This window comes from Miniopterus natalensis, chromosome 14 (assembly GCF_054644295.1).
Source record: "Miniopterus natalensis isolate mMinNat1 chromosome 14, mMinNat1.hap1, whole genome shotgun sequence".
In the NCBI taxonomy this organism is placed as follows: domain Eukaryota; kingdom Metazoa; phylum Chordata; class Mammalia; order Chiroptera; family Miniopteridae; genus Miniopterus; species Miniopterus natalensis.
The window spans coordinates 29,735,493-29,763,009 of NC_142094.1; the positions used below are offsets into that span (position 1 = coordinate 29,735,493).

The 27,517-nt window shown below is 42.9% G+C and overlaps 1 protein-coding gene across 1 annotated transcript in view; it reads left to right on the plus strand.

Annotated features, from left to right (window-relative positions):
- FAM13C (family with sequence similarity 13 member C) overlaps window positions 1-27,517 on the plus strand; it is a 108,564-nt gene that overhangs the window by 62,060 nt on the left and 18,987 nt on the right. The window contains exons 5-6 of the mRNA XM_016220832.2: window positions 1,361-1,424; window positions 14,481-14,565. Coding sequence (XP_016076318.2) covers window positions 1,361-1,424; window positions 14,481-14,565 — 149 coding nt within the window. The remainder of the gene's footprint in view (window positions 1-1,360; window positions 1,425-14,480; window positions 14,566-27,517) is intronic.

A 27,517-nucleotide genomic window follows, 5' to 3' on the forward strand; every position in this document is an offset into this window, starting at 1 on the left:
TCCCTGAGCTCATGGTTGGGACCCTTAGCTTTCTGTCACACTCAGGAGGGACATGCTGACTTGTGCAGACATGGTAGACATTGGTCTGACCTTTACAATTTTGTTTGGCCATCTCTTTACCTTTCTCATTAGAAATAAATTGCACAGCTGGCAGTGCCTGTGGACTGGAAGAACTCTGCATTCTTAAGACTGTTTCAGAGTGAGGCTTGTGGCATTTCTAAATGTGCATCCTGACTTTTAGAAATCATCTTGACCATTCAGAGGACATGTATGTTTTCTTCAGGACTCACATTGAGGCAGAACAATAACTGTAAATAATTATGTTCCCAAATCTTTTTATAAATGATTTAACACTTTTTATAAATTATTTATTCATTAAAATAGACTTTTTTAATATGGATAATAACTATAATCTAATATGGTTATTACATAATAGTCTGCAATCTGCTGCAGAAAACTTGAATGTTATGTAATAGATGCCATTGGACCATAGCATTTGACAAATCATGATTTGAAATTAAGCTTCTGCCAGTTGGGGAGTTTGGTTTTTTTGTTTTTAAACTAAATAAAATTGGAGTAGATTTGCCCTTTTAAGTTCTTTTTCTTCTGTTGGTAACTATGTAGTGCAAAAGCCAGCATCACCATATTGCCCAGTAATTGCTGTACCACTTATTGTGTTAGCGAAGAGACAGGATGAAATTTCCAAAAGGTGTTTTCAGTGAATAAATGGTGTCATTCTGTAACCACTGTATCAGATCACATTCATTCATTCAAAAGAAGTTTTGAATTTTTACTGAGGATTTAGCAATGTGGAAAATGGATATAATCACTGCTTTCTTGGAGCTTACATTTTAATATGGAAATGCAGATAAACATAATATCAGATAGTGACAAATGCTTAAGAAGAAAATCTAAGGACAGTGTGATAAAGGGTCACTTCTAGGAATTAGGAAGATCAGAAAAGTCTCGATGGGAGGTCACAGAGAAGCTGAGCTGATGCTTATGGGATGAGAAGAATCAGCTTTGTGAAGATGTGGGAGGCCAGCTGTCTGGGACAGCAAAGATGAAGGTTTGAAGAGAGAACCAGCATTATGTGTTAAAGAAACAGAAGGCCAGAGAGGCTGGAGTGTAGGGGACAGGGGTGAGAGTGATAGGAGGTGGATCCAGGGAGGTTGGCAGAATTTAAACACTGTAATATATTGCAGACCATTATAAGGAGTCTGGACTTTATTCTATGGGCAGTGAGATACCACTGAGGGTTTTTAACCAGGATGTAGTCAGATCTGTAGCCGCCAGCTTCACATGTGCATAGTTGAAAGGTTTCTTTTAAATTGAAATAATTTTTCTTTGTATTTTATAGAATAGACCAGAGGCCTGCCATTTTGCCAAAGGATGCTTTTGAAACTCAGCAGGACAAAAATGAGGTAGGTGCAATTATTGCTGGTTGTAGGAACATGAGTTAGCCAATCAGGAAATTTAATACTTTTCCCTAGTCCTAGGAATTCTCTCTGTTTTTGAAACTTCAAGTAATTTTGCTTTTAAGTGAATTTGTTTTCCTTGTCATTCTTTGGGCAGTGTTTTTCCTTGCTATGGAGCAAACACATTTAAAATATTTGCAGGGCTGCTCATTATGTCTGGGACCTGAACCAAGTCCAGCAGTCATTTCATTACACTCTTTTCAACTTTGCTTCAGGATTGTATAACCATGGCTGTGACAGTTTCATTTGTAAAATTTTTCTCTTTATTTGATTTCATCTCTCTCTCTCTCTCTTTTTTTTTTTTTTTTAATGGCCTTTGCAGTCCCAAATATAATCGTGCTTACTATTTATCCATGGGGCATGATGTAGTGTAGTGCTTGCAATACGACCCCCGTGTGCTTTGAAACACTGAAGCCATATTTTCCGATCCAAATGGTTTCCTACCAAAGTGAACATCACAATATTAATAAGCTTGTTCTAGATTTTCTTTGAAATGTATAATTTAATTCTTCTGTTGGAAATCAATATAATAAAATTGGGATCTCTGTTATTATGAATAAGGACAGCGTGACAAGCTTATGACATTGGCTTGTAATACTGTCTAGTTTTTCTTGTCCTCATGGTATAATTAGGGAGCAGTGGGTGGTATATCTGATTAGGATCATAGTAAAAAGAATGAAAAGACTTGATGTTCAGATGCCAGGAAGAGAAATGATGTGCTTTAGGCAAATTGTTTGTCATTTGAGGATGCATCTTTCCTCCCCCTCCAAATAAAAGGGAGGGTAGTGAACTCACTGGAAGCGATTTCTTTTTTTTTAACTGTAGAACTTGGCAGAAATGAGTAGCTAAAGGTAAACCAGCTGCCTGATGGAATCAAGTTAAATAAATAACTAAAGTTGTGGAAAATCTCCCAAAGATAACAACACAGAACGTTGCTTGTTGTTTCTTTGTGCATGGAGACAGCCTTCAAATTCCACAATCTCATTCGTGGTAAAAGAGTGGAAAAGAATTTGAAGAGGCAAGAGTCTGAGTCAATGAACGAAGCCATTTGCCCCACTGTGGACAAGCGAAGTGCTGGTGTGAAGAAGTGATTTGCTTTGACATAAGCGATGAGAAAAACAAGGTGGTTGTAAGAGTCAACTTGTGATAGGTCTCAAATATCTGGGAGAAACTCTGGTTTGTGAGCTGGAAACCCGTGAGATTACTTGATAGTTGCAAAAAGCTCTATTTGAAAATACATTTTTCTATATCCCTTCACTATATTGTATTTGCAAATTACATGCATGTGCCAGCTCACTGCTCTGGGATTCCATGGGTGCAAGAGTGCTGAGTGGAGACGTGTATCCAATAGGGCAGGCAGTGCCATGTTTTAAATGTGCGCCCTTCCATGAAAAGGGGTTGCTGATCCAGGCAGGTGGATAACAGGGAGTGTGTGCTCAAAGTGGTTTTATTTCAGCCAGGGTAAACTGTGTGTGCAGGTCCACATCCTTTCATGCAGTTTCTGTTGTGACTAAAATTGGAGGGCCAGAAGAAGCCTTAGAAAAGCTTGTACAGGGCATTGTGAGTGGGTCCAAGACTATGTAGGAAGGATTAATGTGTTCGGGCTCATTGAAGGAGTCCTCCTATACAGTAGAATATATTTAACTGCATCTTTCCTATCATTTCCCAAACTTATGGAAGCTACTCTTTTATGGAACGCCCCCATAATATTTCTTTTTAAAAAAAATTTTTTATTGATTTCAGAGAGGGAGAGAGAGAGAAACATCAAATTAATGGTGAGAATCATTGATCGGCTGCCTCCTGCACGCCCGCTACTGGAGATTGAGCCTGCACCCTGGGCATGTGCCCTGACCAGGAATTGAACCCTGATCCCCAGTTTCATGGGTGCACGACCAACCACTGAGCCACTCTGGCTGCATAATAACATTTCTTTAGGCAACGGAGTCCTATGGAACGTTGGTGGGAAACATCACAGGTCTTACTCTGTGAAGGGGGTATCTGTTTTTATTTAGCTGGCTGTGAAGGAGATTAGCTACCTAAAAATCACTATGAAAATTTTCTTTTCCTTCACATGCTACTGTTACCCCTTATTTTTTGAATTACACTAGTCAAAATAGCACATTAACCTTAACATTAAACATATCTTCCTCTTTAAAGTCTATGAAGAATCCTTTCATACTTTAATTTTATTCAAAGTAGACCCATTTGCACATTTCTGGTGCCCCTTTTTGAGCCTATATGCACGTGTCTATGTGTGTGTCTCCCATGTGAAGGATTTGGTTGTCTTTTTATGACCAAGCATAGTTTTAGCATATATTTTTGCATCAAGCTGTATCAGTTTTCAAGATGGCACTTGCTGTTTTGTTCAAGAATGTGTTTCTCCCTCAAAATTGTTTTAATTTTGAAAAAAGGATCCAGCAAGCGTTTTCTTTGGTCCTTTGATACTCCTGAGTTCGCTGAATGGTCTTATTTCTGTAGAACAGGCAGCTGCATTTTTCTGCTGAAATGCAAACCCAGGCTGTATGGTTGGGCCTTAATTCAGGAGTGATTGAGAGTTCTTTTTCCCCCCTACATCAGGGATTTTTTTTTTTTCCCCTTGTGACTAAAAGCCAATTCATCCTGGCTTTAATAAATCACAGGATTTTGTTGATTCACACAGCTGAAACTTTAGGATTGGGATAGGCTCCATGCATGACTGGATCCAGGGATTACAGACTTGTGTGGATGCCATCTCTTCCCATCTTTTGACTGCCTCCTTGTATGGACTTTATCTTTAGGTCAACCCCTCTCTAGGGACACATTATTCTTACAGCTGGTAATTCCAGTGTATATTAGTTTTCTGTTACTGGTAACAAACCACCAAAAAGCTTAGAAGCTACAAACACCCATTTATCAGTTCATAGTAAGGTAGGTCATAAACTTGGGTGGACTCAATTGGATTCTCGGTTCAAGGTCGCACAAGACTGAAATGAAGGCATTGGCTGCAATGGACTGTTATCTGGAGGTTCTGGAGGAGTCCGTGTCCAAGCTCATTCAGGTGGTTGCCTGAACTTATTTCCTTGCAGTTGTAGGACTGTGATCCCCGTTTCCTTGTTGGTCATCAGCTGGGGGCATTTCTCAGCTTCTAGAGGCTGCCCACATTCCCCCTCACATGGATCCTTTCGTCTTTGAACCAGCAACACTGGATTCCTCTTTGCTCTGAGTCTCTCTGATGTTGTCCAGTTTTTACCAACTGGAAGAAACTCTGCTTTTAAAGGGTTCACCTGATTGGGTCAGTCCCACCCAAAATAACTCTGTGTCCTTGGTCAGTTGAGTTAGGACTTCAGTTACATCTGCAAAATCCCTTCATAGCAGCACCTACTAATGTTTGATTGAGTAACCTGGGTGTAGGAATCTTGGGGGCTATCTTTAGGATTCTGCCTACAACACAGTGGAAGTCCTTTCTAACTCTGAAAAGTCCCATGTATGAGTCTTATTTATCTGGCTTGGGGCATGTAGCCCTTTCTTGACCCAGTCTCTATGACCTTGGGGTTTGGCTAAATTGGCTAGACACAGACCACACTTCCCACTTTGGATCTGGGAGTGCCGTTATCAGAAGATGGATGAATGAATGCTTGCCTGCATAATACTAGTCTCTGGAAGCAAAATATCCAAAGTAATTTTCCTGTGTGCTGGACCACTGCAGGATGCCATGTGCATTTTTCTTGTGCAGTTTTCTGAGCTGAGATAATGTGACCTTGCCTCCCTACTAATATTTCTTACTCAGCTGGAAGCTGAAATGGTGTCCTATGATTCATTTAGTTTCTGCCAAGTTTTCTTGTCACTGTCAGTGGACACCCTTTGGCCAATATGGTGATGGTGTGAACCCTAGTTTTAATTCCCAGTTGAATGAACTGCACAGCAAAGAAACTCTAAGCTGTTTCCAGGCCTGGTTTATTCTGGCCCGTCATTTAGAGGCAACTATCCAGTCTGGCTTCTTGTTTCCAGGGGAAGGAATATCAGGTCTGTAGTCCTCACTGTCCAGGGAATCCTTAGAATGGTATTGGCAGAAAGGGCATAAGCCATGCCAGCAGCTGCCCATATTTTTCCTTGTCTGAGAATTAACTTGGAGAAACTTGAGAGGTATTGAGCTGGGCAGAGAAGTGTGGCAAACTTACCAGCGCTGACCCACCTGTGCTTGCCTTTTGCCCAGCAGCCTTCCTCTCCCACACTCCACGCAGCATGGCCCCTGCTCGCTCTTGTACAGCATCTCAGTGCTTTTCATGTCTCACTCTTTCATTTAATCTTCACGCTGCTAATTTCCTACCCCCTAATGGAAGGCTGGAAGGAGCTGTTTCCAGTTCAGTGGCTCCCAGGTGTCAGTCTGTGTTGCAGTTAAAGGAGAAAAGAACCATGCAGTGAGTTTTCCGTAAGGCTAATGCCTACTGAGAACGCTTTAATTTAGAGAATGTTCTTAAAATTGTCATTTTGTAATGAACTGAAGGGGAGGGTTTTTTATTTATTCTCCCACATGTTGTCACTTGGCAAAATAGAAAGCCGGAAGCTTTTATGATATATTCTGCTCCCCCACCCCTGCCAACTTTTAAAAAATATTTCTGCTGGTCCTAAGAGCTAAATTTTTCCTGAAAATCGTGACTTTTTGGATATTTTTTCCTAAGGAGTAATTTTTCTTTCAACAGTATTTATTGAGAAGCAAATATGTACCCAGCTCCAGGTTTGGTTCTGGGGTGGGGTGTGGGGGCTGCAGTAGAATTAAATTTGTCATCTGCGCTTTTCAGGGATTTATAGTGAGTGACACACATCAGCTCAGTATCCTAGAGCCTGGCCTTGCTAGTGTTGGTATCTTTTACCCTTTTTAGGACACTGTTGGTTTTCTTAGAGCTATAACACTCAGATTTAAGGCAAGCAAAAGCTTAATTTTCTTGTTTTGTGACAAAAAATATTAGTATTTGAGGAGCTGGCTAATGCTTTCCAGTGTGACCTGCTATCTTTAGAGGCATGGGTAGGTAATTTATTTCATATGGCATGTGATTTTATGATTTTCCAGTGGGATGGTTATTAATTTCTAATAATCATTCAACTTTAGAAATGAAAGTAGTCTCATGAGAAAAAGTAAAGGGCTTATAGGCCAGCACAATTGCATGGTTTGCCCACAGACACAAAATGAGCCAATGGTAAATATGGGATTAAAACCCTAGTGGGCCCTCTACTGAGCACACATTTTGCTAAGTATAGTTTTTAAGCAGAGTATTTTTCAGGGCTAAAAAAAAAAATTGAAACTTAAGTAGCCACAAATAGTAACTACATGGACTACAACAAAGGACTAGATTTGTGGATTTAGCCTGTGGAATATAATTGATCTTCTGGAAAAAAATGAATTGTTAGGGGTTTGTCCATCTTAATACCTGTGCTTTTTGATAGTTTAAGTACTACAAACTCCAAAGAGAAACAATTGAGGCCCATTCTATGAGTTTCAAAAGAGACATATTCTATTTAGAAAATCAAGGTCTTATCTAGAAAAGCTCAGTCCTGCATTAAAACATGAGTTAATGAAACTAGTATTGTTTCTCCAACATCTTGTTTTTATTGTTTATTTAATAAAATGGACAGAATGAGGGTATCACGATGAGGTACAACTAAGTACAGAACTCCCCTTCCCAGGCTGAAATCATTTGGTTTTGGTTACAGCCTGTTGTAGCAGTATTGTTATTTAAGTGCTGCTAGCACCAGATAGGATCTTCTGGTCAACAGAGGGCTACTTGAAGTGAGTGGCTTGCTCTTTCACATTGAGCTTCTCCTTTGGGTATTGTGGAACCATCCCATGCAGAGGGCGCTGGGGTGGCTGAGCCAGGTGTGGCATCCTTCAGTTAGAATCGGCTGCAAAGCATGCTGGGGCATAAGCAACTCCAGCTCTTATGGAGAGAGGGGGGCAGGAGACTCATGAGGATGCTAGAGAGCTGGGGGTCAGGGAAAAGCTAGCGTCCCTGGGAAAGGTAGAGCTAAGCAGACAAGCAAGGCAGCATTTAGAGTGGTCAAGGCCCTAGGGAAGAGGGCAATAATTTCTCAAAGTGTGGACCGTGGACTTCCTGCATCTAAATGACCCTGGGCCAGACCACAGAATCCAAGCCTCGGGAGTGATTCCTGCCCTGGAGTGCACATCTTTTACAAATTGCCCAGTGATTTATAAGTGTTTTAAAATTTCTGAACCAGAGCAATGGGGGGGGGGGGGGGGGGGGCTTGAATTTGGGTACTCAGAGGGCCTTCCAAGTACTGCTTAAAGGATCCAGGAAAACAAAACTAATATACAACGGCAGTCCTTTTATTGGTTGCCTCACACCCTACTCATTGTGCTGGGCCCAGCAGTGAACAGTGAGGGCATGGTTCCAGCCCTTCTGGAGCTGGGAAGAGCCAATAAACAAGGAGACAAATAAAAATGACATATCATAGTGAGCGTTAGGAAGGAAATAAACAAGGCAGTAACACAGAAATTGATGGCCCTGTTTAGATAAGGTACTCAGAACTTGCTCAAGAATTTGATGGGAATTTGACTGTGAAGCAAACGACAGCTGAATTGGGCCTGGGCAGGTGGGGGCAGGGAGGAGGTGGAAAGGAAAGGGTGTGTGTGTGTGTGTGTGTGTGTGTGTGTGTGTGTGGTGGGGGGAGTAAGCACAGGAAACATGAAAACTCAGGGAAGAAAAGTGGTAGGTAGAAATGGGGATGTTTAGGGACCGAGTTGTATCCCCAGATTTGAGCAGATTTCCAATTTGAGTTTGCTTTTTATCACCGTAGAGAATCTATATACAGTTCTTGGATAGATAAACGGATGGGAGAGGGCCACTGAACCTCTTCATAAAAATTAAAAAGCTGTCCCTGCTCTGCAACTGGTGAGTTGCAGACCAAGGCACCCGAAAATAACATCTAACCATCAGCCTGTGTGGGTGTTCTCCATTCCAACCCAACTAAAGTGGGACCTGGTAATTGTAGAGGAGAGAAAACGAGGGGAGTATTTTCTGAAACAACCAGCTTATTTTCCATTATGTAAAAGAGAAAAACTAGCTTTTAGAAAACCACACCTAGGTCTTATGGATGGCTCTCTGGTTGCGTTTGTAACCAGGTGGGAGAGCTGGGGAAGTGGAGGTACTTGCTCTTTAGAGGCTCCCTCAGCCTTTGCTCAGTTTCCCTGCAGATCCTAGAAACCCATTCAGGGAGACTGCATGCAAACCTGGAGCAGCAGTCGCAGGCTGGCCCCAGGGGCTGGGCCGGGGATCGCCTCCCAGGAGTGGAAACCCTAGTTAGGGAAGGGCTGAGCTGCGGTAGCATGAGGACTGCAGGGATTTACTGCGCTTTGTTTTTCTGTAGGGGAAGACCCCGTTCACGCATTAAAAGTCGCTATGTCAGGCATGATCGTGGAGCTGCTTATCGCCTTCCCCGGGTTTGCCTTTTCTTTCCTGCATCGCCCTGTGAGAGTAATAACTGTCATTATTGTTTGATTTGTTTGCTGGCTTGTTAACTGTCTCCATTAGACTGTAAGTCCCATGAGGAAGGGGCTGACATCAGTCTCATACCCCAGAGCCTAGAGCAGCTCTCCGTGTGTGGAAGCTGCCAGAGCCAGGGAGCGGTGTAGAGATATGACATCTGCATGGAGGCGTGACCCTTGCGTGTGTCGTACGAGCTGTCCATGGGCCTTCTCACCGGTGGCTCTTTGGGGTTCAGTCATGATGGGGCAGGCTGGATGACGTCTGTCACCCACTGGCAGGACATGTTTGTGACAGTGGCATAGATTGTTCATAGGTAAAGTCCCCTATCCTGGGATCCCTGGTCATCAGGAGAGATCCCTGTATGACCCCATCCCATGCAGAGTGGCCGAGTCCCCACCCACTGCCCACGTGCTGAGAAACAGCAGGTTGTTCTCAGGTCGTGGGTCAGTCTCGCGTGGGTAAGGGGATAGCTGCTGACAGGTGGTCTGTAGAGTTTCTTGCACTCTGCCTTCTTGTCCTCAGTTTATAGCAGCTTACGTTTAACCTTCTACGTGGACGTCTTCTTGTCCCTCGAGACCTTCATCTCCTCTCTCCTGCTCTATTTTACATATTTTTCTCCCCCAATCCTTTAAGCTCCCTCCTATCTAGTATCTCAGAATAAACAGGCAAGCAGGTCTCCTTTAAAGATCAGTCTCATTTCTGCTTCAGTATGAGTACAAGTGAGGGAGAAGGTGCGAGGGGAAGATGGAGAATGGCCCCATTACTACTTTGGGCCATAATGGGGTCTCAGCATAATTCCTCACTCTCTCTGGGAGGTTCGAGGCCTCTGAATGTGGACTGACATATGCTGTGCAGTGAATTATTTGCTCTTTGTTTGTGTTGCCTGAAGACTTGGTTCAGTTCCACAAACACTGCCCAAGCACCCATTCAGTGCCAGATTCTGGGCACCATCTCCAGGACAGGTGCATGTTTTCTTTCCTTTCAAGTTGGAAGGATTTTTAGAAGTCATCTAGTCTCAGGTCTTTACCAGGCAGATGCAGAAAGTGGGGCTCTGGGAGGTGAAATGATGAGCCAAGGCCTCAGAGTTGGTGCAGAGTTTGGCTCTGCCCAGCAGCCTCTGGGGTTTGCAGATATTTATAATAGCCACTGTGTCCAGTCCTTGAGGGTTTGCCACATGCTGGTGCTGTGCAAAGTGCTCTCTGTGCCTGCCCTCATTTAATTCTGAGAGCAGGTGCAGTGGTCACTGTCGTTATTGCCTCTTTTTACAGATGAAGAAATAAGGCTTAGAATAGCCAAGGTGCTTGCGCACAGTCAGATGCATAGTATGTGGCAGAGCTGACAGGGCCTCTGGCTCTGTGTGAAGGTCATGTCTTCTTCTGCTTTGTAGACTATACAGGAGCAAATAGAGCTTATGAGAGGCGGCTGGTTCCACATCCTCCCTCTAAATGTAGGATGCGACTGACCTCCCTCCCTCCCTCCCTCCCTCCCTCCCTCCCTCCCTCCCTCCCTCCCTCCCTCCCTCCTTCCTTCCTTCCTTCCTTCCTTCCTTCCTTCCTTCCTTCCTTCCTTCCTTCCTTCCTTCCTCCTTCCATTTTTTAAGTTGTGGTAAAATATATATAATACAGAATTTACCATTTTAACCATATACAGTTCAAGAGTATTAAATAATTCACATTGTTGTGCACCCATCACCACCATCCATCCCCAGAACTTGATTCACCTTTCCCATCGGAAACTACACATTAATCATTAACTCCCTTTCCCTCCACCTCCTCACCTCACCAGACCCTGGCAACCACCACCTACTTTTCATCTCTATGAATTTTACTACTCTAGATATTTGTCCTTTTGTGAGGGGCTTATTTTACTTAGCATAGGTCCTCAAGGTTCATGCATGCTGTCGCATGTCAGAATTGTATTTCTTTTTAAGGCTAGATAATACCCCATTGTATGTATATACCACATTTTGTTCATCAGTTCATCTTCTGATGAACACTTGGGTTGCTTCCACTTTGTATTAGTCTGCTAATACTATATTAGGGCTGCCAGACCAAATGCCACAGGCTGGGTGTTCTAAGCAACAGACATTTATTTTCTCACACTTCTGGAGGCTAGAAGTCTAAGAACAAGGTGCTGGTAGAGTTGGTTTCTCCCGAGGCCTCTCTCTTTGGCTTGTGGATGGCCACCTTCTCATCGCGTCCTAATGTGGCCTTTCCTCTGTGTGTGTGCTTCCCTGGTCAGTGGTCCCTCCCTCCCTCCCTCCCTCCCTCCCTCCCTCCCTCCCTTCCCTCCCTCCCTCCCTCCCTCCCTCCCTCCCTCCCTCCCTCCCTCCCTCCCTCCTTCCTTCCTTCCTTCCTTCCTTCCTTCCTTCCTTCCTTCCTTCCTTCCTTCCTTCCTTCCTTCCTTCCTTCTTTCCTTCCTCCTTCCATTTTTTAAGTTGTGGTAAAATATATATAATACAGAATTTACCATTTTAACCATATACAGTTCAAGAGTATTAAATAATTCACATTGTTGTGCACCTATCACCACCATCCATCCCCAGAACTTGATTCACCTTTCCCATCGGAAACTACACATTAATCATTAACTCCCTTTCCCTCCACCTCCTCACCTCACCAGACCCTGGCAACCACCACCTACTTTTCATCTCTATGAATTTTACTACTCTAGATATTTGTCCTTTTGTGAGGGGCTTATTTTACTTAGCATAGGTCCTCAAGGTTCATGCATGCTGTCACATGTCAGAATTGTATTTCTTTTTAAGGCTAGATAATACCCCATTGTATGTATATACCACATTTTGTTCATCAGTTCATCTTCTGATGAACACTTGGGTTGCTTCCACTTTGTATTAGTCTGCTAATACTATATTAGGGCTGCCAGACCAAATGCCACAGGCTGGGTGTTCTAAGCAACAGACATTTATTTTCTCACACTTCTGGAGGCTAGAAGTCTAAGAACAAGGTGCTGGTAGAGTTGATTTCTCCCGAGGCCTCTCTCTTTGGCTTGTGGATGGCCACCTTTTCATCGCGTCCTAATGTGGCCTTTCCTCTGTGTGTGTGTTTCCCTGGTCAGTGGTCCCTCCCTCCCTCCCTCCCTCCCTCCCTCCCTCCCTCCCTCCCTCCCTCCCTCCCTCCCTCCCTCCCTCCCTCCGGACACCAGGTGGTAAGGATTCAGTCATATTGAACCCTTACGACTTCATTTTACCTTAATTCCCTCTTTAAAGGCCCCATCTACAAATACAGCCACTTGGGGGTTGGAGCTTCGACATATGAATTTAGGAGAGACCTAACTCAGCCTATAACATGTCTCAGGGCTGTTGTGAATAATGTTGCTATAAATAGGGGTGTACAAATGTCCGAGTCTCTGCTTTTAATACTTTTTGGGTATATAGGCAGCCGTGGAATTGCCGGATCGTGCAATAGTTGCTCTATTTCTAATTTTTTGAGGAACCACCATCCTGTGGTGGTGGTGGTATTGGTTTTATTTTTGTAGTAGCTACACCATTTTACATTCTCATGGCATTGTTTCTCAATTTTCTGAATAGTTTGGCTCTTTTTGAGAGGTCACTCTGATTTCCAAGGTCCTCCAGTAGGACACTAGCCAGGAATTGCCATTCTTGCCTCCCAGATGTTTGGTTACTAAATCTTTCCAGAAAGTTGGTGCCCTTGCTCCTTCTGCACCTCCTGTCAGCAACCTTGGGCTCTGGTTTCCATACTTAGTTGCTGGGAAAAGATCCCAGAAAAGAGGAAGCAGTAAAAAATGGCCCTGTCTCAGACGCTTCATCCAAGCCGCGCGCTTTCAGGCGCAGCCCTGAGCACAGGAGGTTGTGCCAGGCCTCGCCCCCTCTCTGAGCATGCAGAGAAGGGACCCTGAGCCCGCGTAGCGCCTGCCACTTCCAAAATGACCAAGAGACAGTAGAGTTAAGGTGTTCCTCAGCAAGCAGCTTTAACCTGCTGTAGGTTCGTATTGATGCACGTCAACAGAAGGGATTAGGTGTTGTGTGGGGGAGGGCTTGGGGTGTGAGGAGATGTCAGGGGTAGGTGTTTATGTGAGGCAAGACATGAGGGTGTGGGGGGAGAGATGGGGGTGTATGTGAAACGGTGTGAGAGTGGGAGTTGGGGATGAGGGTGTGTGGTAGGTAGTGTGTGTGTGTGTGAGTAAGGTAGGGTCTGTGTGGAATAGGGGATAGAAGGGATGAGTGTGGGAAGGAATGAGTATGTAAATGGAGTTGAGGTGAGGTATTTGGGGGTATGTGCGTTGAGGTGAGTGAAGATACGGGGGTTGGACACGCGGGTGTAGAGGACAGACGTGAAGGTGGTATGCCTAGGGTAGGGATGGGTGTGCATGGAGCAGGGTGTGGAGCTGTGGCGCATATGAGGTATGTGGGGAGTAGGGTATGTGGAGGGTAGGGTGTGAGTAGGAGTGTGTGTGTGTGTGTGTGTTGGAGGGTCATAGCAGGGAAAGGGACCGATGATGACTCCACTCCCGGTATCTGCTCCTGTGGGGAGCCTGGTGGGTGGAGGAGCTGCTGAGGCCTGCAGAGCTTTCCAGTTGAGGGGGAGTAGCTCCTTGCTGGGGACTCAGGCGTGACTCACTTTCACCTGGTTGGGGGAATTAATTTGCTGGGCATCTGCATCATGGCAGGATGTGTGCGTCAGTCTGTACGACTTTGTTCTTATTAAGAACCATCGGGGGAACTTAAAATGAGAAAGGAAGGGGGTGGGGAGGGCTTGTGCTGGGAGCTATGAAAGATAAATTGCTTCCCCCTCAGTGGCTGGGTCACACTAAGTGACCAAGATAATTTCCTTCACTCCCTCTACTCTGTTCTCGATAAAAGGCTGCTGCAAACATTTCATGTGAGAGAAGTAACTTCAGAAGACACACACACACACACACACACACACACACACACACACACACACCCCACCCCCCAACGCACAAGCTCCTACATACAGAGGTAGATAAGAGAGCCCCAAATCACCTCCCAGATGCCAGGGGGCCTCTGCAGCAGTAACTCAGTGCACTGCGGTCCGCTGCAGTCTTTGCAGTGCAGGGATGCTGGCTTTTGTGAATGGTAGCCTGGGAGGGGCCAGTGTCATCTGCTCCTGATGTCAGCACAATGAATGAAACACTTGCAAAGCGTAAAGCCTCAAGCACCCGGGAAGCAGACACCTTCTCAGATTGGTTCTCTGGCTGCAGCGCGTCTTCCTGATGAAATCACTAGCCCCATGTGTCACAGATAATCCACATACGTTAGGGTTTAAATGGGGCAGGAACCGAGGCTGCGTGTGGACTAATGCACAGCTGATTCTGGCATAACTCTCTGGCTGAAGCAGCTGCGGCCGCGACCCTCTTCCTGGCAGGCCCCGGAGAAAGCTGTTCGCAAGAGCTGCAGACCCACTGTTGTGCGTTAGCCGTCTCCTTAGCTAGCCCGATGTTCTGCTTTTGCTGGCAGAATTCCTTGCTGAAGCTCCAAGCCCTCGAAACTGACCTGTGCTCTGCGTTTTTGACAAACCAGGAAGAAGCTGTTCAGGTGCATGGAGTCAAGGACCCGGCCCCAGCGCCCACTCAGAGCGTGCCTGCTGAAGGGGCAGATGCTGCAGGTAAGAGGCTGGGGGGGGGGGTCCTCATTTGTACTCAAGAGAGTTAAGCCTCTTGCTGCTTCATCCCAAACCTGGCCCCCTGTGGGAAAAGGTGCCTGGTGCCGCATGGAAGCTGAAGAGATGCTTGAGTTACACTGGGGAGCTGAGACAGCAGGAGGAATTGAGATGTGCTGTGACCTAGAGCCTTCTCTCCAAGTGGGGGCCAAGAGTCAGACTTACATAAATGAGTGTCAGGGGAAAAGCACCCAGCACAGCTCCTAGTCTTCATTTTCCTGTGTGGTATCCTGTGACAAAAAAGTGATACACTTACTTTATATTGTTGGACTGAGATAATCTGTGGTTGAAACTTAAGAGTTTTGAGACTCATGATATTTTCGAGGCATTGAGGGATGGGGGAGTTCCTACATTGCTACTTCCTTTCTGCTTGTAAGATTAACCCATGGAAAGTGGAGGTGAGTGGTGTAGCTCATTCTGATCCCATATTGCTTTGTTCTGTCTCATTTTTTTTTTAAAGCATCAATTTCTGTGATGAAAAGTCTCAAAATTGGGTCTTATTTGTCTGTTAGTTTCTCTGTTTTTAATCCAGGGCTAGCAAGCAGAAGGCAAAGTGGTGCTCCTAGGAAGAGTTAGGAGAGAAACATTAACTTATGTGAGTAGGAATGAGAGCACAGATTATATTTTTTAACACACATGGGTCAGGTTTGCAGATTGGTGTCTGGAGAGATGGTAGAAATAGGCTTAGGTGAGTTTACTTCATCAGATGTCCCCTATCTCCAGGAATTGAAGGAAGGGATTTACAAAGTGATCTATGTTTATACCTTTAGTGATAGTACATTGAAAACATTATTGTTTAAAACAGACCCATATGGCATAAGCAGGCAAAATACTCATCTCCAGTTTTTGAATGTTTATTAATAACAGTGGTTAATAGCTACTGATGGTAGCTACTATTATTATTGAAGACTTTCTACGGTCTAGGCACTGGTCTGAGCATTTTATATCTATTTCATTATATTCTTAAACTGACCTGTGAAATAATACTATTCACAGTAAGGACACTGAGGCCTAGTGTAACCCTGCTAGTAAGTGATGAATTTTTCCCCATGGATGCAGGTGGCCAGCTGGCTGTCCTTGTGGCCTGGTGAGCTTCCCTGCTCTGTTGGCCATTGTTTGGATGAGTGCAAGTAAAACTGGGCAGGAGCCAATGTCAATCCAATTAGGGGTTGAAGTCAGATTATTAGACAATGCTCTGCTTCTTCCACCAACCCCAACAAACAACATTCAAAACATAGAGAAGGCTCAAGCCAAATACAAATTAACTTTTGAGTTATCTGATGTTTGGTATACTACACAAGTATCTGGAAAAGAGTGTTTAATAAGATATGGATATATGTATCTTTTTAATTGTGAGTTTTATATGTGTACAGGTGTCTTATTTTTTCAAAAGTTCAAAAATAGTTTTGCATTTTCTCATTCTAGATGGACAGGATTTTGAACAAGCTTATTAACATTCCTTGTAAAAGGGGAATACACACCGAGTTTAAGAAGGAATTGCTTATACAAAGGAACTGTCAATATATTCCATGTTAAGTGTCAAATGGCAGAAATGGTCAGAAGGCTCCTTTACAGAGGAGGCTTGTGGGTTGGATGCTGGATTTTCCAAAATGTAGGTGAATCTGAGAAGTCTCAGAGCCCTTTCATGAGAGTATATGAAAAAGATCCCCCCTCCCCTTGTGTGTGTGTGCATGCACACACGTGTGTGAATGTGTGCAGGAGGCAGCAACAACAGCTCTTACACATTTTCAAAGATAAAACCTATCCTGATGTTTCTCATCTTTGTAGAGTTTATGCATGAGTCTTAAAATAAAACTCTTTGATATAATATGGAAACTAGATGTTCTCAGGGACCTAAGGTGTCTCTTTGTTTGGCAGGGATGTTGCCAAAGTGACAGGCATTTGGAAGAGACTTTCACAGTATAAGTTATTGGGTGGTTTGGTCTCTGGCTTCCAAGACACACTTATAGGAAGGCCATACATTTTTCAATCCTTGTGTAACTCAGAAGGAAGACACTTTTACTCATAAGTAGATCAGCAATTCTTAATTCAGGGCCTGTGAATGGACATCTGGAGTGATCTTTGAACAGCTTGAAACTTTAGTTGTTTGTGTGTATAGATTTCCAGTGAGAGTGTGATTATATAAGATTGGCACAGATAGCCAGGTCTATGAAAGATTATAGTGAATTAAAATTTTTTCTTAAAGTCTAACATCTGGCCCTGAGATTTACATGTATATAAAATATTAATTGATAACAATTGTTAATGTCAATAATTAGTAACAAAGACAAAATCCAAGTGACATTTTACAGGAATATCTGGCTATAATATGCTGCCAATTAACCATTAAAAGCAAACATTCATAATATAAATTGATGTTACTTAAACAGATTCAAACTTATTTTAGACTTGATATGGGTATTACTTAAGTGAAGTTTAATTTTCACAGTGGGTATCTGAAATGATGGTCTGAGCAAAGTATTGTAGCCTCTATGTCTTGAGATAAAGGTACTGACTTTTCATTTGGATTTATTGATTACAAAGGTCAATCCCACCTAGTAAAATACCTAGAATGTTCCCTGTTCTAGGAATCCAGTTAAAAACTGCTCTTGCAGTAAGAGCACAGCTCATGGCAGCTCTGGGGGGCACTGTGTTCTAGGTAGTATTCCTGGACCTTCCTGCACATCAGAATTACCAGGGAGCTTTTCAACACGGGGATTCTCAGGCCTCATCTCTGGACAGTCTGGGGTGGAAGTCCTGGAATCTTTATATTTCATTAGCTTACTCCCTAGTACTGGGTATCACTGTTCAAGTGACAGTGTTTTGAATTAGGAGAGAGGAGGTCAGGTTCTCTCAGGTTTTCTTTGACTCTACTTCACCTCAGTGTCATCAATGGGGCGAAGCATACAGACCACAAGGACTTATAACTCAGGGTCTTTGAGCAGTAAGCTCAGTCCATTTACATCAGGAAGAGAAAGGTGCTCAGACACTCACGTCAGCAGACCAGAGATTGGTGGGATGGGGACCTGGACCAGAGATGGGACAGGGGCAGCTTTCAAGGGTGTAGAGGCCCTTAAAGAAAAGTGATAGAGAAGGAACCAGCTGCGAGGCAGCTTTGGGACTGTTCATAGGGTAACCAAGTGTTCTGCTTTGCCCAGGATGCTTTTTTTTTCCCCCTGCAAGTTGCACATGCTGGGAAATCCTCAATCCCAGGCAATCCAAGACAGCTAGTCACCCCACTTGTAGGTTGCAAATCACATGTAACGCTTAGGCTCAAAATTCCTCTAACTGAATCAACACTGTGGCCTTAGTAAGCACCTATTCTGGTGTTATAAATGGAAAATAGACCAAAGGTTGTCTTTTTAACTGCTTGTCATTTTCAAAGTGTGCACAAGAACTGTTTAGCGTTTCACATGACTAACCATAGTGACCCCTGTTCCATCAGACCTCAGGCGATTGATGGCAGTTTGTAGCAAAAGGTGTAACTAGAGATAACTGAAGACTTATCACTAGAAATAATTTCACAGAAGTACATAATTAATTCTTTTATTCTGAAATCTTGATTTTCAAATTGAACTTTCCATTTGGGCAAGAGCCTTGTTGCTAATGTTGATCATTAGAGAACTCTATGTAGTCCATTTATCGTCATAATTATCCCCATAAAGAAATCTGTGTGGCTATGGGTGTCTTTCTAATGTTGAAGTTGAGGCAGAATGGAGTCAAAGAGGACCTTCTCTCTCACATTTTAAGAACTGTCCACTTGACTGGAAGTCCCCAATGACTTGGAAGTACTTATTAAACTTACAGATGTCTGGGCTCCCTACCTTAAAATGCAAAGTTAAAATATAAAGATGAGGCCTGAAAACCTCCAGGTTTGAAAAGCTCCAATGGTGATTCTTAGGTGCAGAAAGATTCAGGAACACTTTCTAGAGCATGGTGCTCCTCTAAGGGTGCTGTGAAATGTGTTCTTGCTGCAGGTGCAGTTTATCATTGGATTTCTGGAACAGGGGAGCATCTCAAGTATCCCATTAGATAAGGCTGATCATTCACATAACTCAATGTTTTATTTGGTCTGGCATCAGCCTCAGACAGTCTTTGAAAGTCAGTAAGAGGTGGTCTCTATTTCTTCAGCCTCAGAAGTACACAGAATTCCAAATATCTTTGAGAAATTTTATTATGGGTCTACATGCATGTATGTGTGTGTTATTTCTAAATCTTTCTTGAACCTTTACTTTCAGTATATACCACCAGTTGCTTTAACTAAAAAATAGCTTCCACTGTGCAAAGCAGTACTTCATCTTTTTGTCCTAAATTGGTTCCTTTAAAGCAGTAAGTTTTCAAAAAGTCAATCAGGGTTGGTTTCCCCCCGCTTGGGGATATTTGGCAATATGTAGATATACTTTTGGTGTCCTAGTTGGGGGGTGAATGCTACTGGCATCTAGTGGGCAGGTGTCAGGGATGCTACTGAACATCCTACAGAGCACAGGACTCTCCCTTCCCCCAGTGCCCCAGCTGAGAACTAACTGGTCCAAAATGTCAATAGTTTCAAGGTTTAGAAACCTTACTTTAAAAAAAATTTAAATGCATAACATCAGCATTAGCTAACAATGACCTCTTCATTGGTGCTAGGCATTGTTACATGGATTATCTCGTTTTATCTTTAAAACAGTTCCATGAGGTAGGTGCCATTATTGTCCCGTTGGAGAGTTCATGTAACGTGCTGGAGGTCCCACAGCTACTGAGTTGTGGGGTTGGGAAGAAAGGCAGTGAGTGGGGGGTTCCCCATTTGGACTCCATAATCTAAGCACTTCACACTATGTTATTTGCCATCCAGCCTAAAAGTTAAGTCCCCATAATTCTAATAATCTAGAATTTAATATTAGGCTCATAGCCAGCCTATACATTCTCTACATAACTCATGTGTTTGGAAGTCATTTTTTCTTTACCCACCCCTGGCTTTGTTTTGTCAGACTGAAGAGGCCTAGATTTGTAGTTGGATAACCTGTTACAACCCCTCTGTTCTGTAGTCATGTCAGCTCCTCTGATCTAAACCATCTCTAGGCCCCTCAGTCTTTCTTGCTGCGCATTTACCCGACCTGCATAGTATATTCCAGATGGAGTCAAATAGAATCTTATTTGTAAATATGGCACAGGTGTTATTCTTTTTTTACAAAATGATACTATTAGGGGAAATTGGGCAAAGTTCATAAGGGACCCCTGTATTATTTCTTATAACTTTATGTGAAATTACAGTGATCTCCATAAAAAAAGGAATGAATACCTAAAATATTGGCTTGGGGTGTTTTATAAAATAGCTACAAAGTAATTTTATTTGTTGCATTTTTTCCAAACTCTTCCTAGAGATGTTCACTATTTTCTTGACCTTTTTGTCATATCTGTGTATTCCGTAAGAGCTTTAAAGAAATCCCATTTCCTATCAGATTGATAGGCTAGTGCTTATTATTTTTTAAGAGGAGAAGAATTAGCTTTTTGCAGCTGTGTTGCCTACTGGCCCACAGTGAAGGTCATCTGCTGCTGGTAAGCCTCCTCATGGTTTGTGGGCTTTTTCTGTGGTTGCCTAGTGTTTGAACTCTTTGAAAAATATCAACATCATCTGCAGACTCAGACTCATGACTCAACTTCCTCTTTCATGTCATTTCTGAAATGTAAAATAAGATTAATCCAGGATCCATTTGCAAGTGTTAGTACTGACCTGTTCATCATAAAAATACTAATTCATTCCTGTTCTTTGCTGCATATTGTTAAGTAGATTTTGTGTCCAGTGCAGAACATTTGGCCCAATCATCATTTGGTTTTGGTTTTAAACAACTTCTGATATGAAACACATGCCATAGTCTTCTTGAAAGCCCAAGTAAATTATATTTTTTGGTTTGCCTTGTTCAGAAACAGAGATGCGCTAGTTGGGTGATCTTGGACAGGTTATTTGATCTCTCTATGCTTCAGTTTCCTTTTCTTTAAATGTGAAAAAGGATAGTATCTGTTTCGTAGGACTGTTGTGAGAATGATGTAGCTAAATGCATATGAAGCTTTTAGCATATCCCCCATGGTAAATGCTCAATAAATGTCAGCTATCATTATTTAAAAAGCAGGGCATTTTCGCAATATTCAGAGCTTATGTTGCCTTTCCTCCAGTTGATACTGCTTACATATGTCTTTAAATATCTACTCTATCATAATTTCCAACTACTTTTAAGGTGTCTATATGCCATTAATACTGTTCATTTCCAGGTCACCTGCAGAGTTTGCATATGATTGACATTACACTAATTCCCTTAAGCAAAAGGTATTTATAACAGCAATAATCTATATAGCCGATGGCTGAATAATTACCATCCTATTACAGTTGAAACTACATTTGTTACCATAAAATCTATCCTGTGCTAAAACTATGACATAACTTGGTTGGAAAAGATCTTTACTGTTAATATTTTTTTCTCTGATGCTTTTATAACCATCTCCATAGTCTCTGAAAGAGGGAGCCTCATACTAACTGCTTATTTTCCAAACAAAGTATTTTTTTTTAATGATTTCAAAATTCATAGATGACAATATAATTCTCTGAGGCTGTTTCTATAACTGCCTTGTAGGGAAGTAGAAAATCACTCCTACAGCTGAAACTTCCAGGTGATTGTTTAAATTTTTGTAAAATTCAGCATTTGCGGCAGGCCAAGGACTGTAGTGACTTGCATTTTTCCATTTTCCTCACTACAGCTCTTTACAAAGGAGGATTCTGAGGTTGACAAGGCTTGCCTGGCCAAGGACGTAACAACAGGGAGCAAGTGGCATCTCAGACCAAGCCCAGAGCTCTGACTCAAGGGCCTGAGCTTTTAACAGTCATATTGTTTTTTTTTTAAATTAATAGAATTTATTTTTAAGAACAGTTTTAGGGTTTTCAAAAATTAAGCAGACAGGACAGAGATCTCACCCCTTTCCACCTGCACATAGACTCCCATATCTTGGAGCCTTTTTAAACCTTTCTTTCTGCTTATTGTGCCATGCTTATGAAGAGTACAACCTGGAGGTGACCAGATGGCATCCCTGGGTGCTTGGTGTCTGACTCTCCTCTGGCAGCCCCCCCACCCCCGCCCTGCTGGTGCACAGTGGACAACCTCTCCTGTCTCTTCCAGTTTCCCAAGAACCTTACTTTTCTGTAGCTCTGCCTATGTGTGTGGGGGGGGTGTCCAATTTTTTTGACTAATTTTTTCTGACATTGGAGCCTAGTAAAGATATAGCCCCCAGTGAAGGTTGGCATTTCCTCCAGTAGTCTTCCTGTTTGCTTTGTGTATTTAGTTATCTTTCTGCAAAGTACATCTCATAAATGAAAACTCTCTTTTGAAAATGGCTCTCTTTATCTTAATAGCACATTTTTATCAGCTGTACCACTGAGGTGACCAACGGTACAGGAATCGACAAGAAGGCCTGGGAGTCATTTAGGCTGATCAGCAGCACAGCACCCGGCTTTCTGTACCCCAAGGGGGCACATCCGGATCTTGGACACTGTCGGTGGTGATGCCCACTCTCTCCCAGGCAGAGCTCTGTCATCTGAGCATGTGGCTCCCCTTTTGTGAACCAGGGAGCGAAAAAGATGTTTCAGAGATCAGACACCATTCATAGGCCCTTTCCCTTGGTTATTTCTCAACCGTTCTTTGACGGTGTGCACAGAGGCAAAGGAATAAGTCTTGACCAGTCGGAAGAAACTGAAAAGATTCATCTGGTCGCTTGGTACGTTTGTCTAGAAGACCGTTTCTTTCCCTCCCCAAGTTGGGCATTTGGTTTGGTGCCCACTAAAAAAATAAATTACCCCTGCCTGAGATGTTCTGCAAAACAATGCGGAGAATAGGTTTCCTGCCCATCCCAGTAAGACGGGAGCGCTCGCCCCTGCCCGGGCGCCAGCCGGGTTCCCTTCCTCCAGCCGCCCCCAGCTCGGCGCTGAGCGAGGGCACAAGTCACCGGCCTCTGAAGACCTCCGGGGTCCACAGGCTGGAGGTCAGTTCCCTGCACACTTCCTCAGCACGCTCAGCTTCGCCACCCTGCCCGCCTTTCTCCTAGGCCACCGCCACCGCCACCGCCACCGCCGAGGCCTGTGCCTGTCTCTCTCCCCGCAGCTGCCTGGCTGCTGCTCTTCCTGGCCCGCTACCTGGCGCCTCGCCGGGCCCCTCCCCATCCCATCTAGCGGCCTTGACTGCCTCCTTCCTTCTCTTTTCTTTTGGGACTTTCCTTTGCTAAGCTAATTATGGTGTGGCATTTAAGCATAGTTAAAATATTTCTTGAATTTGCTCTAGACACTTAAATGTATTTTTTTTTTAAAGTTGATTATTTGTTTTTTTAATATATCTTTATTGATTTCAGAGAGAGGAAAGGAGAGGGAGAGAGAGAGATAGAAACATCAGTGATGAGAGAGTCACTGATCGAGTTCACAATCCGGGCATGTGCCCTGACTGGGAATCGACCCCCGATCGCCTGGATCCTAGGTCGATGCTTAACCGCTGAGCCACTTCCAGCCCGGCGACACTTAAACGTATTGAATATCATTATCACACTGCAAATTCGTGTGAGTTCAAACTGTTTACACTTCCCCAAATGGTCCTGTAAACAATATGTTACGAAACTGACAATGTGACTTTCCTTTATTTGGGCTTTTGGAGGTTATTTATTCCTTTTTCCTGGAGACAGTGAGAAAATACTAAAAAAGAACTTTAAAAGTCTTCTATGGAAGTCTATATAATTTATTACTGGATTTTGAAAATAATCAGTTACAATATACCCTGAAGACTTATGTATTTATGTATTTATGCAACTTAAATGATATGTTTACTTGGTAAAAAGTATGTTAGCAGTGACTCAAGAAAAAAAATTCCACAATTATCCTCCTATAATTTTCTAGGAAACAGGAGTGATTGGATTAAATTTATCTTCAGAACTACTCAAAAATTCAAAACCTGGATCTGTATTTACTGATGGGAATTTAATTACAAGATTGTAACCAAAAATGTAGTGATCCAGGGCTTCTTGATCCATGTAATTTCCATGTAGCTTTTTTAGGAAGGATTTCGGAATTTCTCATTGCTCAGCTAACCCGGCGCCCTAATCTATTAGCTGTTCATTTTAATTGGCTTCTTCAAAATGAAAATGAGTCTCACTGCCCCCCTCCACCTGGCTGTCTCCTGAGCTCCCTACACATACCCAGGACCTACGGGCACCTCCACCTGGAAAACCCAAAATGCATCCTAACTCGCAGCATCCAGAAATGAACTCATCTTTGCCTCCCCTAGCAGGCTCCCCTCCTGAGTTCTTTAAATAAAAGATACTCCCATTAACTACAAAAGAACAGTTAACTTTATTGATGGATAATTATGCCCCCTTCCCTAGGCACTGTCCTAAGCACTTGAGATTTTCTTATCTTTTTTTTTTTTTAATCCTCTCAACAGTTTATGCAGTAGATTGTGTCATTCTCGCCCGAAACAGGACTTGGCATATAGTAGATGGTCAATAACCATTTGTTGAATGAATGAATTCCTGTTACACAGATGGGAAAACTGTGATTGAAAAGATTTAGTAATGTGTCCCTGGTTATACATACGATAAAAAGGATTTGAATCTAGGTGTTTCTGAGCCTATAGCCTGGTTTTTTGTGTTTTTTTGTTTTTTCTTGTTTTTTAATCCTCACCTGAGGATATTTTTTCCATTGCTTTTCGGAGAGAATGGAAGGGAGGGAGGAAGGGAAACATCAATGTGAGAGACACATGGATTGGTCCTACGCTTTTATCCATGATGGCAAACTGCCTCCTGGGGTCTGCAGGGTGCCTGTCGTAAAGCCCAGCTCCGCTTTCAGGGTGACACATGTCCCACCCCTCTAGCTCCCTGATGTTTCTGGTGGCCGTCCACAGAAGCTGGCACACAGAAGCCTGCTGGGAGTGCCTGCCTCCCAGCACTCAGTAACTAGGTCAGGCTCTAACCCAGAATCCCTCTTCATCTGTCTTCATTCCTCCCCTGTCCATCCTAACCTTGGACATAGCACTTCTCCTCGCTCAGGGGTCTCAGAGCGAAAGAGCTCATCAGTTTCCCCAGGTTTACTTATTGGGATGACTTTAGGCTTACCTGTGTTCTCTCTCGTGACCAGTAGCTAATCCCTAGTGCCTTCAGTTTCAACATACCCCAAACCAACCCCAGTGTGTTTCCATCAGATGTTTTTGGGTTATCTCTTGTTTTGCTTTGTGGCGCTATTTGGGTGAGGCTGGCTGAGAGCTCTGTTGCTTCAGCCTCATTAGACTCACACTTTTGGCTCATTTGGCTGGTGTTTGGCATTTTGGAAGTACCTGAAGGCTACTGGTGAGCCCACCGTAAAGAGCAAACCCAAGAGTAGAAATTAATAAATCCATAAGACGGTGGCTAATTTATTACTCAGTCACATCTCAGCAGTCCAACTCAAATGTTGCAGATAGAGATTTACTTAAATTTTGAAAGATGTTAACAATTCACATTAGAAAGAGATATTTTTAAATCCGACCGACTCATTTAACAGCTGTAATACAGCATCTGCTTCTGCCTGGGGTTGCAGCCAGATCAGAAGTGGTCTCTTGGCTTTCACACACTAATGATAATTATTTCTCTTCTCTATGTTCCCAATTTTTCAGTGAGTGACTGCCAGAAACAGAGTCAGAGGTGTGGAGTCTTCTACCATTGGGCACTAGTCAAACCTTCCCTGAATGGACTTAATATAGTCACACCACCTTCCCTGTTGAATTTTAAATGGAGATCATATTACTCCTAGCCTCATGTGGTTGTTATGAAGATTAAATACATGCAAAAACTCTTACAAGTTTGAGGACAAAGTGAGTCACTCCATAAATCTTACATATGATTATCATATATAAGATATATATATATAAGATATGTGATAATCATATATATGGTTATTATTTATAAATAAGAACTGTTAGGAGGGACAATATGCTGAGAGGCATGTTGGTTCTCATTTCAAATACTAACCCCATAGGGACTCCTAGTATAGTTGTTGTTCAATAAGAGAAGGTAATATTCAGCTTTCTTACTTTGATGACATTAATTATTAAAATGATGGTTCTTTCTTTTTTTTTCTTTTTTTTAGCAGTTTCTATGCTTTATCTCAGTGTTTCACAAAATACATATGGTATACCAAGGATGCATGGGTGAACACTGTTAGTTTTAATAGGAATTTATTTTAATGTATATTAGTGGGAAAAAGTGTAACTAGCATATCAAATTCATGAATTCTTGGCCTAGGGTGAAGCTGAAATTTTTAAAAGCTGTAGGTTGAAATTAATCTATCTAAAATACATAATAAATATATAACTTTATATATGTAATATGTACTTCTTTACATATATAAAGTACAAAAGGTTTATGTGCATATGGCAAAAATTCATAGAAGATCGTTTGATTTCATTTCATTCTCACATAGTATTATGAAGCCGGCACCATTATGCTCCCCATTTTACAGATGTAAAAACTGATGTTTAAAAAGGTCCATTATTTGTGAAGTCTCTCTTAACGTGGTAGACCTGGGATTCAAACTCACTATCTTTGCTCTCTACAGTGCCCCCTCTGGGGTTCTCACCTCTTTTCTCAGGAAGGCTTATTTTCTTTCTCAAAAGTTTTAATATTTTATTGTTTTTTCCTTTCTATAAAATTAAGACTTATTTGTTATAGAAATTTTAGAAAATACAAAGCAGGAAAAAGAAGAAAAAACTTTCATTGTTGTAAGAACCCTTATACAAGATCTCCATTTTTAACAACTTTTTAAATGTATAATACAGTATTGTTCACTATAGGCAAGATACAGAGGAGATGTCTTCCTTCTCTGTCGCAGCCCAGTGAGATGGGCTTGTCTGGGGCATTGAGAGAAGTCGGTGAATCTGCTCTAGCCCCACGAGAACACAGGCACGCCAAGCTCCTGGCTCCCAGCCCCCTTTCTCTAAACCACGCTGCATCACACAACAGGCCTTGGCAAAGCTGTTCGTTCCTTCCTTTGGAAGAAAAAGTAATGTGCCCCCAGGGAACCATCAGAAGCCACCCGAGTTGATCCTGCCATACACTTCCCCGCCCTGGGGAGTGGGCTCTGTTCCCGGGATGGCAGCAGCGGGCTGGCTCTGCATCTCCGCCGGCTTCTGCGCAAGGAGCTCGGTAATTCTCTCTGCACGGATGCACACGTGCATGCATGCACCAGCTGATTTAATTAGCTCCTCTCAACTCCAGTGGTAAGTGTGGACAAGGCGCTACCAAGTTAGGAGTTTTTGACTCTGTTGGTTTTCAACTGGTCACTTTGGATCTTTCTGGCTCACTGTTTCCTTCAGTGGGAAGGCAGGGGAATGGAGATCGGGATGCTAATTAGGCAGCGCTGATACATTATTCAAGTACCTGAGAAAGCAGATGCCACATAAATAGAGGTTTACAGCGACTGTTGCAATGCAGTTAAGAAAGAGCCATTCATTGTAATCTGTGATCCTATGAAGTTACATCTTTGGACTCTGGGTTTTAGAAGCTAAGCTCTTTTCTCGCCTCCACTTCAGTCATATGGCTGGGAACTCAAGTGCCTCCATTTGGCATATAAAACGGCACCAAGAGACTCATGTGAGTTTTGACCCTGGGGCCGCAGCTGAGCTGAAGGGTTGAAGGCCTCAGACCTTTCCCATTTCAGTGAAAATATGCCAGTCCCAGGTGCTTGCTAAAGATTCTCTTCATTGTTATCATCAAAAGATACTGCCCAGAAACAGGTAATATGAATAAAAAGCATTTCTTTCTAGATGGTTTAAGTCTGTTGGTTTAAGAAAAGGATTTGGGCACTGATAGGTGTGGTTGGAGCGTCTTGGGTTCTATTCCTGGTCAGGGCACAAGCCTA